General features: G+C 41.5%; 2 protein-coding genes across 3 annotated transcripts; both read right to left on the bottom strand.

Annotated features, from left to right (window-relative positions):
* Nucleotides 1–605: 605 nt before the first annotated feature.
* Nucleotides 606–16,861, bottom strand: LOC135506969 (zinc finger protein 28-like). Of its 2 annotated transcripts, none has more exons than XM_064926410.1 (7): nucleotides 16,386–16,861; nucleotides 15,877–15,995; nucleotides 9,042–9,224; nucleotides 6,327–6,479; nucleotides 5,931–6,042; nucleotides 5,589–5,707; nucleotides 606–4,089 (listed from the first exon to the last, which is right to left on the bottom strand). In XM_064926410.1, exons 1-7 carry the CDS (start codon nucleotides 16,666–16,668, stop codon nucleotides 3,163–3,165), a joined length of 1,896 nt encoding a protein of 631 aa, XP_064782482.1. In that variant the 5' UTR covers nucleotides 16,669–16,861; the 3' UTR covers nucleotides 606–3,162. The 2 variants fall into 2 exon arrangements, with proteins under 2 accessions (XP_064782482.1, XP_064782483.1); XM_064926411.1 differs by lacking the exon at nucleotides 606–4,089 and adding an exon at nucleotides 4,378–5,475.
* LOC135506970 (gastrula zinc finger protein XlCGF8.2DB-like) lies at nucleotides 6,892–9,028 on the bottom strand. The gene has a single exon (XM_064926412.1). The coding sequence runs from the start codon at nucleotides 8,808–8,810 to the stop codon at nucleotides 7,977–7,979; it is 834 nt and encodes a 277-aa protein (XP_064782484.1). The 5' UTR covers nucleotides 8,811–9,028; the 3' UTR covers nucleotides 6,892–7,976.
* Nucleotides 16,862–18,939: the final 2,078 nt, after the last annotated feature.

Here is an 18,939-nt window from a genome sequence, read left to right as displayed (position 1 = left end):
ATGCTGATACTGCTATAGGTTAGTATAACCCCAATTATGCCTATAGCCTATTAACAGTTATCAGGATCTAGTGAATAGACTGGACCCTGCTTTTATGGGCATTGCTTTTCCTGTACAGTGCAATTTGTTTGTGAAATAATACAGAAATACATGAATACTTTTCTTAAACTCTACATTTCAAAATTGCACCCTTAAACAATAGCACCAGTAAATTAACAATCATACCAGCAAAATAATTATTTATTTTTCTATATTGTCATTGTACATTTTTTACCAGTAGGCTATTGTTCTTTACATTAATTCACTTAAGCTCCAACCATTTTACAATGTGCTCGACCTTATAGGATTTTTAGAATCTTAAATTAAAGTAGTAATTATGTTTAGTTAAGATTATCCCCTATGTAGTAAACCATTTTTATTCACTATGCAAAGCTGCTGTTGGTGACGTTCAGCAGTCTTGAATAAAATGGGAAAAAGTACTTCCGGGTCACGGAAATTCTGAAAATTGTCAAATAAAAGTCCCCCACGTAATAAGTGTAATTACCTTTTATTTATTCATGATATATATTAAACATGATTGTCTAAACATTAATGATCCATATTTTTCATATTTAAGTGACATTTGCATTAAATGTTGGTTTCAAAATACGGTCAAATAAATGCCCCCGATACAATACATTGTATATTGTAAAATACAAATGGGCTTATAGAGAACTATTCGAGGTGCCGATGTAAAAGAGGGTTGGGATTACTCAGTAGGGTCTGTAGAATATATATATATGTATGTATGTATGTATGTATGTATGTATGTATATATATATATATATATATATATGTATGTATATGTATGTGTTGCTGACTATTTAGACCAGAGACCTCCATTAAATAGCACCATATATGCACTCAGTGTACATGACATGACTGGGTGTATATGACATAGAATGACCAGGTGAAAGCTATGATCCCTTGCTGATGTCACTTCTTAAATCCATTTCAATCAGTGTAGATGAATGAAGGAGAGGAGATGGGTAAAAATATATATTTTTAAGCTTTGAGAAAATGTAGACATGGATTGTGTATGTGTGCCATTCAGAGGGTGAATGGGCAAGACAAAATATTTAAGTACTTTTGAACAGGGTATGGTAGTAGGTGCCAGTTTCCCATGTATATCAAGAATAGCGCACCACCCAAAGGACATTCAGCCAACTTAACACAACTGTTAGAAGGATTGGAGTCAACATAGGCCAGTATCCCTGTGGAACACTTTTGACACCTTGTAGATTCCATTGAAACTGATCTGAAGGCAAAAGGGGGAGGGTGCAACTCAACATTAGGAAGGTGTTCTTAATGTTTTGTAAACTCAGTGTAGATTCTAAAGACCCTACTCTGTACTGGTGGTCATTTCCAGTGGTGGAAAAATGACAGTAAATTACCTCAAATAATTGCTGAGACGGTTGGCTTAGGTCGAAGGAAGCCAAGGAAACTAAGGCCAATTTTAATTAAGCAATAGTGCCCGAGGGGTGTGGTATATGGTCAATATACCATGACTAATTCTGTGTTCATAACTAAGTGGAAGGTGGGAATTTACCAGTTGTGAAGTCGTAAATACCAGTTGGATGCATTCACGTGCTTTGAACTCGTTGAGAAAGGCAGATTGGCTAATGGCCAACAAGCTGTGTAAACTATAAAGTACATAAAGTATGGCTGAAAACCCATATTAATAGATTGCTTTTTATAAATAATGTTTTGCATTTACCATTTACCTGTTGCATTTACCAGCCCAGAATGCTATTACCGAGGTAATTTCCTTAGTAGATGTCAGAGGTCAGCATGTGGGCGAAGTGGGAAGTCATGATGATAGACAAGTAATTACCAGTAGTTACCAGCTCAAATTGATTTTCTCCAGTCGTATGTGGTAAATTCCCACTTGGTTACGAACGCAACATAAGGGCTGTTCTTAAGCACGATACAATGAGGAGTGCTGTGGTATATTGGCCATATACCACAAACTTCCAAGGTGTCTTATTGCTATTATAAACTGGTTACCAATGTAATTAGAGCAGTAAAAAAATGTTTTGACATAACTGTGGTATGTGGTCTGATACTACGACTGTCAGCTAATCAGCATTCAGGGCTCAAACCACCCAGTTTATAATACTACATAACAACCAAGTAAGTAAAAAGTCAACATATATCTATATAGATATACATATCTATCTGTGTGTGGACACTCCTTCAAATTATCATCTATTTCAGCCACACCCGTCGCTGACAGGTGTATAAAATCGAGCATACAGCCATGCGATCTCCATAGACAAACATTGGCAGTAGAATGGCCTTACTGAAGTACTCAGTGACTTTCAACGAGGCACCGTCATAGGTCTGTCCTGAGTTGCAACACTCACTACCGAGTTCCAAACTGCCTCTGAAAGGCCCTTTCCTGTTTCAGCATGACAATGCCCCCGTGGACCAAGCGAGGTCCACACAGAAATGGTTTGTCGAAGAACTTGACTGACCTGCACAGAGCCCTCGCCTCAACCATATCGAACACCTTTGGGATGAATTGGAATGCCAACTGCGAGTCAGCCCTAATCGCCCAACAGCAGTGCTCAACCTCACTAATGGTCTTGCGGCTGAATGGAAGGAAGACCCTGCAGCAATGTTCCAACATCTAGTGGAAAGCCTTCCCAGAAGAGTGGAGGCTGTTATAACAGCAAAGGGGGGGGATCAACTCCATATTAATGCCCATGATTTTGGAATGAGATGTTTGACAAGGAGGTGTCCACATACTTTTGGTAATGTAGTATATCAAAAGGACAACATGGTTAAAAATGTATTAACAGATTTGATCACATTGTTTCAGTACATAAAGGAACAGGTACCACCTGATTATACCCAATAACATTAGGAGGTGTTATAAATATATTATAAAAAAAGAGGGTATAGAATATAGACAAAACCAAATTCAGAGGGGCGATATAGTTACACTTCAATAAAATGACTGTTTTGGCTATGCCTGCACACCAAACAACAAGTCTATCATCAGAGATGGTGAGCATACTCAGATGCTCAACTGAGACACTTCACATGATAATTATAATTCAGTATGCCAGCTTAAGAATAGTTCCCAGATATCCTCTGTTTACATCTCAAGCCACACTGCTACGATTTCTCCCCTTTGTGGACACTCCTATGTCTGATCAGGTTAGTCAGGAAGGAGAAGCTCTTGTAACATAGTTTGCACTTGAAGGGCCTCTCATTTGTGTGAACTGTCTGGTGCCTCTTCACATAGTTTGCCTCAGCGAAGCGCTTTCCACAGGTGGGGCAGGCGTATGGCTTGTCGGCGTCTGACCTAATGCTCGGCCTCCCACGTTGTGACTCAATGACACCAGAGGAGGTAGAAGCAGGAGCAACCACCCTCAAGTGGTTAGAATTTGAGCTCCCTCCTTGACCTCTAGCCATTGTTTGGGTGTTGTTGGGATTGTGTGCTGTGTTATAGGCTAGGTAACTCTCGTGGTGAAGGCCAATCCTAACCCTATCTGTATTGGTGGGGAAACCATGAGGTAGATGAGGAAGGCTAGACCCAGGCCCAGGCTTTCTATGAACCCAGTCACCAGGCATTAGACGAGACCCTGAAGGAGAAGTTAGACTCCCACCAGATGGGTCTCCCACCACTCTCTGTGAAGGCTGAAGCCTAGGGTGACCTGCTCTGTTCATCATGGATACTGTGGTGTTTGTATCATAGGAACAGGAGGGTCTATCTCTATCAGCCCCAGGCCCTGCTTCATCCCTGCACTGAGACTGTGAAGAGAAGGGTCTGGGCTGCAGACTGGATCCCTGACTGGAGCCTCTGTCTCTCTGATGACCACCAGGACTGAGGTTGTTCAGTCCACCTGTCCACTGGTTGTGTTCTGTGTGGTGGAGTCTCTGTCCCTCGTGGTTGGGTCCTGGTTCCAACTCGGGAAGGAAGAGCGATGGCTCCTGATCCAGGGTTCTGATCCGGGGCCAGGGTTTGTGACCAGCCGCTTCAGAGGTCCAGTCTCTCCCTCTAGCAACACCGGATATCAGCAGGTCCTCATGGACTGCAGACTGTAAACACACGTTGAACAGAAAAGCTTTATATAAGCAACTCTTTGCTGTACACTCAGAAACATATGACTTCATAAAATGTTAACCACAGTCAAACACATCTCTAACACTGTGATTCAAGTACCTAACAATATGGAGCCATTGGAGTGTATTATAAAAACTTTTCCATGTGTTGATTCAAGAATTAAATATGTTTTGGTTCGACTGAGAAGGATGATAACAAGGGGTCAGCAGTCATTTTTGTATTTCATTTAAAAAAATGGTTATACCTGAAGTAAGGTACTTTTATTGCACAAAACGATATGTGACAAGTACAATACCCTTTCTCACAATGGTAACACTTTACCCTTTAGGTAAATCTGGTACCCCCAATTAGATAAAATGTATTTTAGAATACTTTGGAGAAGGTTCAACATTACACACAGCTTCACTAGTTTATGTGAAGTAAACATGAATTAAGGCACAATCATTTCATCATTATAAGACACCAGTATCAAACTACAAGACATCATCAGTGAAGCATTTTTACAGACACCATCACACCAACAATCACCATATCATCTACTCTTCCTCATCATACTCATTCTTTCCTTAGTTCACCTCATCCAGTTCCCTAGAACATTCAAAACCAACAGAATTAACATCAAACTAAGTAATACTACATTACATGTCGCTACACTCTATACATGGGGCCTGTGCATTTTCTACTGGTGTATCCTGAGGTAGCTCCTCTCTGAGAATCTCTTCTTGCAGTGCAAACAGGCGTACAGGCTCTCTCCTGTGTGGACCTTCATGTTCATCTTCAGCTGGTCCTGGCATGAGAACCTCTTCTCACACTGGGGTCAGCTGTAGGATTTCTCCCCTGTGTGGACCCTTTGGTGCCTCTTCAGGTGGTGCTGGTGGGAGAACCTCTTCTGACACTGGTGGCGGACAAAAGATTTCTCCCCTGTGTGCATCCACTGATGGATCTCTACCTGTTTGAGGTAATGAAGGCTTTCCCACAGAATGAACACGGGAAGTGTTTCTCTTTGCCACCGGATCTACTGATAGCGTCACTTCTGCTGTCATTTGTCAATAGGATTGTGTAGCCATTTACTGTTGAGGCACTGACATTGTGTGAGGTCTTGTTTAACATTAGGATGGTGTGAGGAGGAAGAAGGCCAAGGAGGGTCTGTTTTTGCAGGGTCCATATTCCAGGTGTTAGATCCTATAGAAGGCAGTCTGAAGGCAGCATCTGTTAGGGGGTCAACCTGAGGCGCCATTAGTCTCTCTGAATCACAACTATAGGAGCAGGATGGAGCATCGCTGTCTGTTCTCTTCAGCCGCATACGGACACCTCCGTTTCCCCGTGGACCGAATCTACACCTTTCCCTGGTCACAGCCAGCCTGTTGTCATGGAGACTAAGTTCAGTTGTTTTGTGTTCGACTGTTTGTTTCTGTTTGTGGTTAACAATGTTGTTCCCCAGCCCATAGTTGAGGAAGATGTCCCATCCACTGACCTCCACTATGTCACCTCTGGTCCTGGCCTGCTCAGTGATATTGCCCTTGGCTGCACTGGTCTGGGTCTGGGAATCCAAAATGGCCACCCAGTCTCCTCTGTTAGCCTCCAGCCAACCACCTGCAGGAAGAGGTTACAAAATAGACTTTACAAACATCAAAACACTACCTATGAATTTTTGTCAATTACCTGGTGAAGTTCATACATTATAATGTGTTTTTGTATGTAAATATAAGTTGTATTGATTTAATTTTGTGAATGAAGAAATGATGATAACCAGGTGCATCACTATTCCCATTAAAGATCTATTACTGTATGTAGGCTGTATGTATTTCTCCTTTACCTTGCTCCCCCATCTTTAGTCCACTCAGCAGATCAATGCTCTCTGGTTCATCCTCAATTGTCTCCTCTTTGACTATCAGCAGATCAGGCTTCCCATCCTCCATGTCTACTGACTAAGAGATACAAAGTGAGAGGATGTTTGATCAAGAAATCTGATATGAGCACCCTGTTATGGAGCATCTTCTGGTTGGGCAATGAGGGATTTCTATGAGTACTATGCAAACATGTCAGTTGATTTTATACTATGCAAACGTGCTGATCGAATACCTTTCCATATAATCTTATTCATTATGATTTAAAAAGCAATCCTGATCCTAGATCAGCACTCCAACTCTGAGAAGCTTTGTGGATACGGCCCTGAACTAAAACCATTCAGACCGTAGTTCAGTGGGCTCACCTCAGTGAGACTGTATGTGGTCCTGTGCTGCTCAGCTGGTTCCTCTGTGGGTTCAGGAGGAGGTGTAGTCTGGTTGTCCTCAATGACCATGGTCTCCACAGTGTTCCCCAGACTCTCCTCCTTCATCATCAGCACCTCTGGACCCTCCTCCTCCTGGAAGAGACAGGTGATACAGATTACACAGACATACACTCCCTCAGGTAAGTACACACAGATAATAAACACACTTTCAACATGGAGTGTTTACCCATCCCCACTATGTTTGAGTCCTATAATGTAGTTACAGAATGACTTCAACGTTGTTAAACCCATCATAATGGGAATAAATATGTTGTAGTTCAAATTTGTCCGTTAAGAAAAGTCAAAAGTCATCATCAGTCAAACCCGACTAAACTATTTTGACATATACAGTAGGTGTTTGTTAGTGTGTGGGTATGTGTAGGTATATTTACTAAGTGTATATTGGTTATAAAGTGCTGTTTGGTGCATGCAGAACAGGGTGAGATGAGATGTGATGTATACTAAAGAGAGTCTCAATGAAAGTCTTAGAATGAAAAGTCCCATTTTGTGTTTATTAAACATCCATATGAAAATCCCACATACATGTATGTCTCAACAACAATCTGCATGAACTTGATAAACTGCATACATTTTCTCATTAAAAGTGTCTTGGGAAAAAAAGGAAAGTAGCTGAACGGAAGTAATGAAACAGGCATTTGTGAACATCATATAGGCAGTACAATACAAACACAATATGTAAGAGACAAAAATATAAAACGCACCTAACTATTTCAACGATTTCACTGAGTTACAGTTCATTTAAGGAAATCAGTCAATTGAAATACATTTATTAGGCCATAATCTATGGATTTCAAATGAATGGCCTGTCTCAGACGATCCCGCAGGTGAATTAGACGTATGTGGAGGTCCAGGGCTGGCATGGTTACACATGGTCTGCAGGTTGTGAGGCCAGTTGTACTGCCAAATTCTCTAAAATGACGTTTGAGACAGTTTATGGTAGAGAAATGAACATTCAATTCTCTGGCAACAGCTCGGGTGGACATTCTTGCAATCAGCATGCCAATTGCATGCTCCCTCAACGTGGGACATCTGTGGCATTGTGTTGTGTGACAAAACTGCACAGATTAGTGGCATTTTATTGTCCCCAGCACAAGGTGCACATGTGTAATGATTGTGCTGTTTAATCAGCTTCTTGATATGCCACACCTGCCAAGTGGATGGATTATCTTGGCAAAGAAGAAATGCCCACTAACAGGGATGTAAACAAATGTGTGCACAAAATTTCAGCTCGTAAAACATAAAACAACACTTTGTATGTTGCGTTTATATTTTTGTTCAGTATATATGCCTTGTATCACACAATGTCTGGATGTAATATTTTACCCTGGAATATTCAACACTGAAATCTGTTACTCTCATTATTCCAAATGCATCTGTGGATATTTTCTGCTGACAACAATGACAATTCATCTCTGTCTTTACTGCAGGGTTTGAACTAAATGTCAAAAGCTATTGAGTGGGATGGTTGCTTTCCATTTTATGAGTGGAAAGGTTTTTCTGCTGGTGCATCCTGAGGAAGCTCCTCTCTGAGAACCTCTTTCCGCAATGAGTACAGGCAAACAGCCTCTCTCACGTGTGGACCTTTAGGTGCATCTTCAGCTGGTGTTGGCGGGAGAACCTCTTCTCACACTGGGGGCAGCTGTATGATTTCTCCCCTGTGTGGACCCTCTGGTGCCTCTTTAGGTTGCCAGCCTGGGCGAAGCGCATATGACAGTGGGTACAGCTGAATAATTTCTCCCCTGTGTGGACCCTCTGGTGCCTCTTCAGGCTGCCAGCCTCAGTGAAGTGCATGTGACACTGGGTACAGCTGAAGGGCTTCTCTCCTGTGTGAACCCTCTGGTGGATCTTTAGGTTGCCAGCCTGGGCAAAGTGCATGTGACACTGGGTACAGCTGAAGGGTTTCTTCCCTGTGTGGACCCTCTGGTGGATCTCCAAATTCTGGGGGCAGTTGAAGTTTTTGTTACAGAACATGCAGAGGAACCGTTTCTCTTTACTATTGCCTGATGTTGCTCCCCCTGCCTGAGTCTGGGCTCTAGCCTCGTCATTTGACTTCAATACCTGATCTAAAAGAACATCAGAAGATGCCATCGACGTTGACACGGAGTCGCGATCCCAGAACCTGTGTAAAGGGGAGTGGGTCACAAAATTTGTATTTGTCTCTAAGCATCCCCTGTAATCTAAGAAATCTCTGCCCTGGGAGTGTCCATCTCCTAGGTGACAATCTGCATTCAATGTGGGAGGAGTGTCACCCTCCACTTTCACAGTCACCTCATCCACCACTATAACCTCCCCTTTCTTATCTAGGCACCCTTCAGAGTATACACTACAACTGTACCGGTTCCAGTCCCCTCTAGACAGATCAGTCTGGGTCTCTAAACCAAAGGGCATGTTGCCAGGGTCCATCTCTGTAGCGTAAGAACAAGACGGATCATCACCGCCAGTTTCTAACGAGTCACCATCACCATCTCCATGGGAATGAACCACCCTCTGCCTTTGGTGAAATACCGGTAAGTATTCCGAGGCAGGAGGACAGACCAGTCTCTCTGGGTCTGATCTGTGGTCAGATCCTGTGTGTAAGAGCCTCTGTGTTACAGTTAAAGTCTCTGACTTGATGGCGTTTGGAGTTCCACTGACCTCCGTGATGCTGGGTTGAGTCTTGGCCTGGGGCGTGGCGGCAGTTGCGATGTCCTCCTTGGCTACAGGGGGCGCCACTCCAGCCGTTGCTTCAGTTTGGATGTCTCTACTGTGCTGTGGGTCCTCCTCTCCTTCTGTCCTCTCATGCTTGACCCCAGGACCTGGAGCCTCTGCATCTGCTGACTGACACAAAAAGAGAGGAGGTTACTGAATTCAATAACAATGTCGTAGGGAAGTCTCACAAGTTGAGTTGTTGCGGTGACCGTATTACTGCCACACCGGCGGTCACAAGTCACAAAGGCAGTCAAATAGGCTTCTCCAAGCTCTGATGCTGCTGATAGTCATTAGTAGCCTACTAAACTTGCTAACTGCCTGGTACTCAGCACTCTTTTGTTCCTCTAATCACTCTGACATCAATGCAAATGTAATCAAAAATCTAATCAAATACTTCATGAGAACCCATGAGCTCATGTTGTGCAACATTTCCATAAGCTATGAAATTGTGCGAAATAAAACAGAGTGGTGGCCTCTATTAAAAAGAGGAGGATCCCATCAGCTTTCTATAGGCTAGGCCTACAATATTTATTTCTCAACTTTCCTAATATTAGGCACATTGCCTATCTTTACAACAGCCTACCTTGCTAGCATGGAAATTAACCAAGGGAAAAGCACTATTTAAGTGCATAGATGACATGTATTTTTTCAGCTGCCCCTGTTTCGAGACAGGTGCATGATAATGGTCCATGCTAAATGAAAAAAAAAATTTCACACATACAGTGCCTTCAGAAAGTATTCAGACCCCTTGACATTTTCCACATTTTGTTAGGTTACAAGACTTATTCTAATATTGATGAAATAGTTTCCCCCCTCATCAATCTATACACAACAGACCCATAATGACAAATCAAAAACAGGTTTAGAATTTGATATTTTTCTTGTTTTTTTTTTGTTGAAATATCACATTTACATATGCATTCAGACCCTTTACTCTGTACTTTGTTGAAGCACCTTTAGCATCGATTACTGCCTCAAGTCTTCTTGGGTATGAAGCTACAAGCTTGGCACACCTGTATTTGAGAAGTCTCTCCCATTCTTCTCTGCAGATCCTCTCAAGCTCTGTCAGGTTGGAAGGGGAGCGTTGCTGGACAGCTATTTTCAGGTCTCTCCAGAGATGTTTGATCGGGTTCAAGTCCGGGCTCTGGCTGGGCCACTCAAGGATATTCCGAGACTTGTCCCGAAGTCACTCCTGTGTTGTCTTGGTTGTGTGCTTAAGGTTGTTGTCCTGTTGGAAGGTGAAACTTCGCCCCAGTCTGAGGTCCTGAGCGCTCTGTAGCAGGTTTTCATTAAGGATCTCTCTGTACTTTGCTCCGTTCATCTTTGCCTTGATCCTGACTAGTCTCTCAGTCCTTGGCGCTGAAACACTCCCCATTCTTCACCATAGGGATGGTGCCAGCTTTCTTCCAGATGTGACGCTTGGCATTCAGGCCAAAGAGTTCAATCTTGGATTCATCTGATCAGAAAATCTTGTTTCTCATGGTCTGCGAGTCTTTAGATGCCTTTTGGCAAACTCCAAGCGGGCTGTCATGTGCCTTCCCCAATTGGCCAGTTCAGGAAGAGTCTTGGTGGTTCCAAACTTCTTCCATTTTTAAGAATGATGGAGGCCACTGTGTTCTTGGGGACTTTCAATGCTGCAGAATCTTTTTGGTACCCTTCCCCAGATCTGTGCTTCGACACAATCCTGTCTCGGAGCTCTACGGATAATTCCTTCGATCTCATTGCTTGGATTTTGCTCTGACATGCACTGTCAGCTGTAGGACCTTATATAGACAGCTGTGTGCTTCTCCAAATCATGAATTTACAACAGGTGGACTCCAATCAAGTTGTAGAAATCTCAAGGATGATCAGTGGATACAGGATGCACATGAGCTCAATTTCGAGTTTCATAGCAAAGGGTCTGAATAGTTATGTCAATTAGGTATCTGTATTTGATTTAGATTTTTTTTTGCTAAAAACCTGTTTTTACTTTGTCACCATGGGGTATTGTGTGTAGATTGCTGAGGATTTCGTATTTATTTAATCCAGTTAGAATAATTAAAATTCAAGTGGTCTGAATACTTTCCGAACGCACTGTATATTAACTAGTATATGTAAAGACAAGATTAAATCAAGAATAGTGTGATGGGTGACTATATTAGCCTATCACTTGTGAATGATGTCCAGCATAAGGCAAGAAACAATGCTTTTTTTTGCGCTACTTTTTCTAATCATAGTCGCACACCTCATGTAGCCTAGCCCATAGGCCTGTGTTTTGATAAGGATTGTATCAGAAGTAGTGGCCAAATAACGTTTTAAAATGAAGCACATTAATCTGCTTTACAAGGGGTGTAGAGCCTAACTAGCATACATAAGTAGTGCGTGAGTTTCAAGTTTGGAGAAGAGAATTTTCACCATAAAAATACACCTTTACAATAAAAGCATTACAAGCATTATCGCATTTGGGGTCACGGGTGTTTTCCGCTAATGGAACATTCGTGCTTATAGCCTACTGCCATGTGCGCATATCATGTGAAGAAATAGCCTAACAGTTATTCAACATTTTAAGCTAAATGTTCTGATCTGTTGCATCAGCCACATAATGTAAAAGTTTTTTTTTATGCTAGTGGTTGTATTAATTTGTGATCTATCGTATCCCACAACTGTCCCAGACTATGTTTGGAATATTTATTTCTCGCACAGAATAGAATAGGTCAACTTTTGTACTATTGGTGATAGTAGATTGACATAGGCTAGTGCTTTTGCTGTTCGTTTGGCCTATTTATCTTGTTGGCTGACGAAAAGTAAATGTGGAAAGTTCTTCCAAAATCTTTAATATGCACCTCGGAATTGGATAAGAACGCACACAGTTGCGTCCCCGATGTGTGGGTCTTCATTTGTAGTCTGTGACAAAGATACGATCACGTGATGGAGAGCCATGTGAGTGAGAGGTGCTGCAGAGTGCGGAGCACTCAAGGCGAAGGGCACAACGCAGCACTTCGGGCCAAGGGGACAACGGCCACTGGCCTCAAAATATATGGATTTTTTTAGGGTGCATTACGGGCACACAAAGGGGATGCCGCCGGGAAATTCGAGGCATTATCAAGTGCTTGTCAAATTGTGAATGAGAGACTGATAAAGTGTGTAATGCACAAAAAACTAAGAAGAGCTCAAGCCTTTCAAGTGACTTAAAAAAAAATCAATAGTCACATCATGAAGCCTTACAATGTATTAAAAATCAAAACATAGAGCCCAATGTTTGTAGAACAACTAAAGTTACATTAATAACTCTAAATTAAGCATATAGGAGTACCTATTTATTTCTTAACCGCTCAACACAGAATAGCCGCATGTGCGCACTCCCTCAAATCGTTTGGAGAAAATATCCTTTCTATTTTATTCAGCTTTGTTCAATTGTATTCAATTCTTCATACTATAAAATAATGCCAGATCAGGACCTAACATGAGGACAACTCAGAGTATGCTATTCTGTTCTTCTGAAATAGACTACATTTCCTTCATATCATGTTTCTTTAGACATGTCCAAAATAAATAATGGATTTATTGTGAAGGTGTTGGCTATATTACATGTATTTATTTGATTATTTGTTTTAAATGTAGATGTTCCAAATGTCTGCATCAGTGGCTTGTAGGCCTGTGTACGTGTGGAAGCCAGGAGATGCTAAATGTGTTCATTAACGTCAATCGCCGTGAGGGTGACAGTTATTTGCTTGACAATCACCCGCTGGCAAAATTTCTCCACAGCCCTACTCACAAGCATGCAGATGAATAATGCAGATAAATAAGGATGTACTTGTAAGCAAAATTAATAGCTGTCGACATGGAGCAGCTATTAAACGGAGGTTTTTGCACACTCACTTTTTTACCAGAAAATGATCATGACCCATTAGGTAATTTGTCATTTTCAATGATAAGTAATGTTTTGAGCTAGTCTGTATTAAAATAGATACACTATATATACAAAAGTACGTGGACACCCCTTCAAATTAGTAGATTCGGATAGTTCAGCCACACCCGTTGCTGACAAGTGTATAAAATTTAGCACACAGCCATGCAATCTCAATAGACAAACATTGGCAGTGGAATGACCTTACTGAAGAGCTCAGTGACCTTCAACGTGACACCGTCATAGGATGCCACCTTTCCCACAAGTCAGTTTGTCAAATTTCTGCCCTGCTGCCCCAGTCAACTGTAAATCCTGATATTGTTGCTCCTAGACGTTTCCATGTCACAACTGCTCAGCCGCGAAGTGGTAGGCCACACAAGCTCACAGAACAGGACCGCTGAAGCTCGTAGCGCATAAAAATCCTCTGTATTCAGTTCCAACACTCACTACTGAGTTCCAAACTGCCTCTGGAAGCAACGTGAGCACAATAACTGTTTGTCAGGAGCTTAATGAAATGGGTTTCCATGGCCGAGCAGCTGCACACAAGCCTAAGATCCCCAAGCACAATGCCAAGCGTCGGCTGGAGTGGTGTAAAGCTCGCGGCCATTGGACTCTGGAGCAGTGGAAACTCGTTCTCTGGAGTGATGAATCATGCTTCACCATCTGGTGGATGAATCTGTTTGGCAGATGCTAGGAGAACGGTGGAGGAGGAATATAGGGGTGGGGCTGTTTTTCATGGTTCGGGCTAGGCCCCTTAGTTCCAGTGAAGGGAATCTTAACCCTACAGCATACAATGACATTCTAGATTATTCTGTGCCTCCAGCTTTGTGGCAACAATTTGGGAAATGCCCTTTCCTGTTTCAGCAGGACAATATCCCCGTGCACAAAGTGAGGTCCATACAGAAATGGTTTGTTGAGATCTGTGTGGAAGAACTTGACTGGCCTGCAGAGAGCCCTAACCTCAACCCCATCTAACACATTTAGGATGAATTACTACAACGCCAACTGCGAGCCAGGCCTATTCGCCAAACATCAGTGTCTGATTTTACTAATAATCATGGCTGAATGGAAGCAAGTCACCGTAGCAATGTTCCAACATCTAGTGGAAAGCCTTCCCAGAAGAATGGAGGCTGTTATAGAAGCAAAGGGGGGGGACCAACTCCATACTAATGCCCATGATTTCGGAATGAGATGTTCGACAAGCAGGTGTCCACATACCTTTGGTCATGTAGTTAATGTCCATGTTAAATATGATATAATAGCTAACAGATTGAATTTTGCACCCCCTCCTCCCGTCGCCTCAAGATGAATTGTTTTGACCACTAAAGTTTTGCTTCTCTCCGGCGTGACACGGTTTTGGTTCAGTGCAGTTAGAAAGAACTAGTTGCACCACTGGTGTTTAACATGAAAAGGTACCTGCAATATAAAATGTTTTATCTATTTTGTTGTGTTGTTAGAGTACAAAGATTTTTGTTCAAAATGTGGTTTTATTAAGAACCAAAACGCAATAACATTATGTATGCAGTCCTGTTCTTAGTTGCCAATGACTGGAACAAATTGAAAACAATCGCTGAAGCTGGAGACTTATATTTCCCTCACTAACTTTAAACATCAGCTATCTGAGCAGCTAACCGATCGCTGCAGCTGTACGTAACCCATCTATAAATAGCCCACCCAATCTCCCTACCTCATCCCCATATTGTTTTTATTTACTTTTCTGCTCTTTTGCACACCAGTATTTCTACTTGCACATCATCATCTGCTCATTTATCACTCCAGTGTTAATTTGCTAAACTGTAATTACTTCGCTACTATGGCCTATTTATTGCCTTACCTCACGCCATTTGCACACACTGTATATAGACTTTCTTTTTCTTCTATTGTGTTATTGACTGTACACTTGCTTATTCCATGTGTAACTCTGTGTTGTTTGTGTAGCACTGTTTGCTTTATCTAGGCCTACATAATGACAAAATATGCAGGCTGTATATGAGTACATTTCTTTTTGTATGAAGTAGCATTTATGAAAGAAAAGGTTGGAGACCCTTGCTCTGGGTCAAACTGTTGAAATATGACCCATATTACCGGAGCTAAATTTTTCTTTCTATTGCAGATTCAGGGCTGCAATTTATGGACATATTAGCTGACCAAAAAAAACAAAAACATTTCATGACAAATTAATAATACGTTTGGAATATCATTTTTTATGTGAAAATAATTCATAACCAAATGTAAACGCAAAACTCTAGTTTGCATTTTCAAGTTGACAGTTCTTGTTCAATGCCCTACCAGATAACACTGCCATATTGAGAAAGAACATTGTTAAAAGATCACAGTTAACATATGTAATTGTACTACATTATTGTGATCGCATTATTTGTGACAAAAAAAGATGACAACTTAATGTGCATTTGAACAATGTTTTTTATTAACCCGTAAATCTTTGAGTAAAACATTATTATTCCTCCCATTTTCGATTTCATTGTCAGTTTGGCCTGTCAATCGATCACAGTGGCTGGGATTGTCAGGGGAGGAGCAGAACATGTGAGAGTCACAGGCTTGTTAGGGTTTCAGACCTGTCAATTAATTATTAGGGGTGGGATTTTCAGGGAAGGGAGAAGATTAGTACTCTAGTAATTAAAACACGTTTTCAATTTAATTTATAGTGGGAAAACCTAAGACAAATCGTTTTGTTCTGTTCATAAATATGGATTCCCCCTGTTAAACAGAGTAGAATTGCAGGAAAATTGTTTTTGGGAGAGGTCCCCCAGACCCGAAAGCTTTTGCACCCCCTCTTTCAGAAAAAGTCAGGCGCCCATGGCTGACAGGAGCCTTTCTGAAATAAACTGGCCACATTTGATGATCTGTAATTTTTTGTCACACTATGACACTAACCTCTATCACGATAACCTGCTGGATTAAGGTTCCACTCCCCTCATCTATAGCTAAGGGTTGGTTATCTCTCCACGCTGGCTTCGCAAAGCTCCTGTGGCCTCCAGTGAGATGTCCTTCACCTGAGAGTGATTGAGGAAAAAGGGGTGGTTAAGTTAGGTACTGTCAATGCTCAACGTTATATTGCACACTAGCTATAATTGGGAAGAATGTAAGGAAACACCTCATAACTTTTTGATACACTATTCATTGATTGATTTACTATGTTCCATGCATCACATTATCTTGAGTATAACAATAGGAAATTCAGTAAATCAAGAATCTTGTTAGATTACATTGTGTCTTTGTGCAAGAATAATTCGTTCTCAATTGACCTGCCTGGTAAAATGAAGGTCAAATAAAAAAATCGTGTAAGATAGACACGTAATCAGCGGAAGTGACCAAAAACTGACCATGACCCGATTCTGGGTAACACGGCAACAGCCCCCGCACTCTACAAAATCTAAATGTACCTCTTGCCATTCCTCTGTATCGGTCGAGGATCTTGACACTACTGGGACGACTGGCGAGGACGCGCTCTCGCATTGTCCTCTCTGCGCGCTCCCGTGCCACCTTGAGTTCCAGTAACTGTAGTTTCCTCCTCAATCCCCTGTTTTCTTTCTGGCTTTGAGTTATTTCCAAACGAAACACTGCATAGTCGTCGTCTACGAGTTTACAGATCTCTGCAACGGCTGAATTCGCTAGCACCTCCATGATGGAGGCAATTTGAGTGTGAAAAACCATACAGTTAGCCATTGTTAGCAGCTACTAGCTAGCTTTACTTAAATAACATCTATCAACCAACTCGAAAGCGAATTAAACACTATCTGGGGTAAGTATGTGATGCTGTGCAGTTACATTAGTCATATGATGAGTTCCAGGGGGGTTAATAAACGTCTAAATAAAAACGCTAACGTGGAAACTGTTCTTGGTCACAGGTCGCTTCCGTTTACACTGAAGAGAAAGGATATTATTGGTTGGCGTCATGGCTCAAAGGGTGTGGTTAAATAAATAAAAATATACGTGTTGTAATTTGAAATACGCTACTGCTTAAAATGGTAATTAAGTATTTTAACCACCATATTTGGTGTGTTGGAATGGTGTGGGCATATACCGGTCGTTAAACATATGTACACAAGTAGCTCATCCTCTATAAGGAAATAGCAAGCATTTTTTTAAACCTTTGAGATAAAGGTTTAAGGTGGGGTTTTGAAGTGTTTCTCCAATTTATGCTTTAGCCACATACAACTATTCTGGATGTGCACGGTTATTCGAATATCCATAGTATGCGAATAGTTGTGCGAGTACAATTTTTTTGGGGCAAGAAAAAATACATTAATTAAAACATCTGACAATCATTTGAAACGATTAATTTAATAAAACACACTTTTTAATGTAGTTATGACCTGCGCCACGCAAAGACTAGTAGCCTTCACATGTGTAGCTTTATGTTGGAGTGGGCTGCAATCAGCAACCAACAGGTAGGCAATTGTTTACAGAATGGGGTTGAAGTGAAGACAGGCACTGTTATGTGGGATGATACATACCATTGTGGCTGTAACAAGTTAGCTAGTTTTGGCTGCAGCCAGGATGTCTTGGCTATTGTTACTGCATCTCTCTCAATTAAATTTAAGGGCTTTATTGGTATGGGAAACATATGTTAACATTGCAAAAGCAAGTGAAGTGGATCATATACAAGAGTGAAATAAACAATAAAAAAAGTGAACATTACACTCACAGAAGTTCCAAAATATTAAAGACAATTCAAATGTCATTGTCTATATACAGTGTTGTAACAATGTGCAAATAGTTCAAGTAAAAAATGTTTTTTTAACATAAATATGGGTTGTATTTACAATGGTGTTTGTTGTTCACTGGTTGCCCTTTTCTTGTGCCAACAGGTCACAAATCTTGCTCATGTGATGGCACACTGTGGTATTTCACCCAGTAGATATGGGAGTTTATCAAAATTGTTGTTGTTTTTTCAAATTCTTTGTGGGTCTGTGTAATCTGAGGGAAATATGTGTCTCTATGGTCATACATTTGGCAGGAGGTTAGGAAGAGTGCAACTCTGTCATCAAGGCAAAGGGTGGCTACTTTGAAGCATCTCAAATATAAAATGTATTTTGGTTACATGATTCCATATGTGTTATTTAATAGTTTTGTCTTAACTATTATTGTAGAAAATAGTAAAAATAAAACTCTTGAATGAGTAGGTGTTCTAAAACATTTGACCGGTAATTCTATCGCTCTCTCTTATTTATATATATGTATATATACTGCTCAAAAAAATAAAGGGAACACTAAAATAACACATCCTAGATCTGAATGAATGAAATATTCTTATTAAATACGTTTTTCTTTACATAGTTGAATGTGCTGACAACAAAATTACACAAATTATCAATGGAAATCAAATTTATCAACCCACGGAGGTCTGGATTTGGAGTCACATTCAAAATTAAAGTGGAAAACCACACTACATGCTGATCCAACTTTGATGTAATGTCCTTAAAAAAAGTCAAAATGAGGTTCAGTAGTGTGTGTGGCCTCCACGTGCCTGTATGACCTCCCTACAACGCCTGGGCATGCTCCTGATGAGGTGGCGGATGGTCTCCTGAGGGATCTCCTCCCAGACCTGGACTAAAACATCTGCCAACTCCTGGACAGTCTGGGTTGCAACGTGGCGTTGGTGGATGGAGCGAGACATGATATCCCAGATGTGCTCAATTGGATTCAGGTCTGGGGAACAGGTGGGCCAGTCCATAGCATCAATGCCTTCCTCTTGCAGGAACTGCTGACACACTCCAGCCACATGAGGTCTAGCATTGTCTTGCATTAGGAGGAACCCAGGGCCAACCGCACCAGCATATGGTCTCACAAGGGGTCTGAGGATCTCATCTCGGTACCTAATAGCAGTCAGGCTACCTCTGGCGAGCACATGGAGGGCTGTGCGCCCCCCCCAAAGAAATGCCACCCCACACCATGACTGACCCACCGCCAAACCGGTCATGCTGGAGGATGTTG

Source organism: Oncorhynchus masou, chromosome 20 (genome assembly GCF_036934945.1).
Source record: "Oncorhynchus masou masou isolate Uvic2021 chromosome 20, UVic_Omas_1.1, whole genome shotgun sequence".
In the NCBI taxonomy this organism is placed as follows: domain Eukaryota; kingdom Metazoa; phylum Chordata; class Actinopteri; order Salmoniformes; family Salmonidae; genus Oncorhynchus; species Oncorhynchus masou.
This window is presented reverse-complemented; position numbering and strand designations above follow the sequence as displayed.

Excerpts from the sequence above, each read along its gene's own strand:
- LOC135506969 (XM_064926410.1), bottom strand. The coding sequence starts at position 16,668 with ATGGCTAACTGTATGGTTTTTCACACTCAAATTGCCTCCATCATGGAG. Across the intron at positions 9,225-15,876 it reads AGCAGGTTATCGTGATAGAG|TCAGCAGATGCAGAGGCTCC; the intron begins GTTAGTGTCATA and ends TTTTTGTGTCAG. Across the intron at positions 4,090-5,588 it reads CCAGAGGTGACATAGTGGAG|TCTGCAGTCCATGAGGACCT; the intron begins GTCAGTGGATGG and ends GTGTGTTTACAG.
- LOC135506970 (XM_064926412.1), bottom strand. The coding sequence starts at position 8,810 with ATGGACCCTGGCAACATGCCCTTTGGTTTAGAGACCCAGACTGATCTG.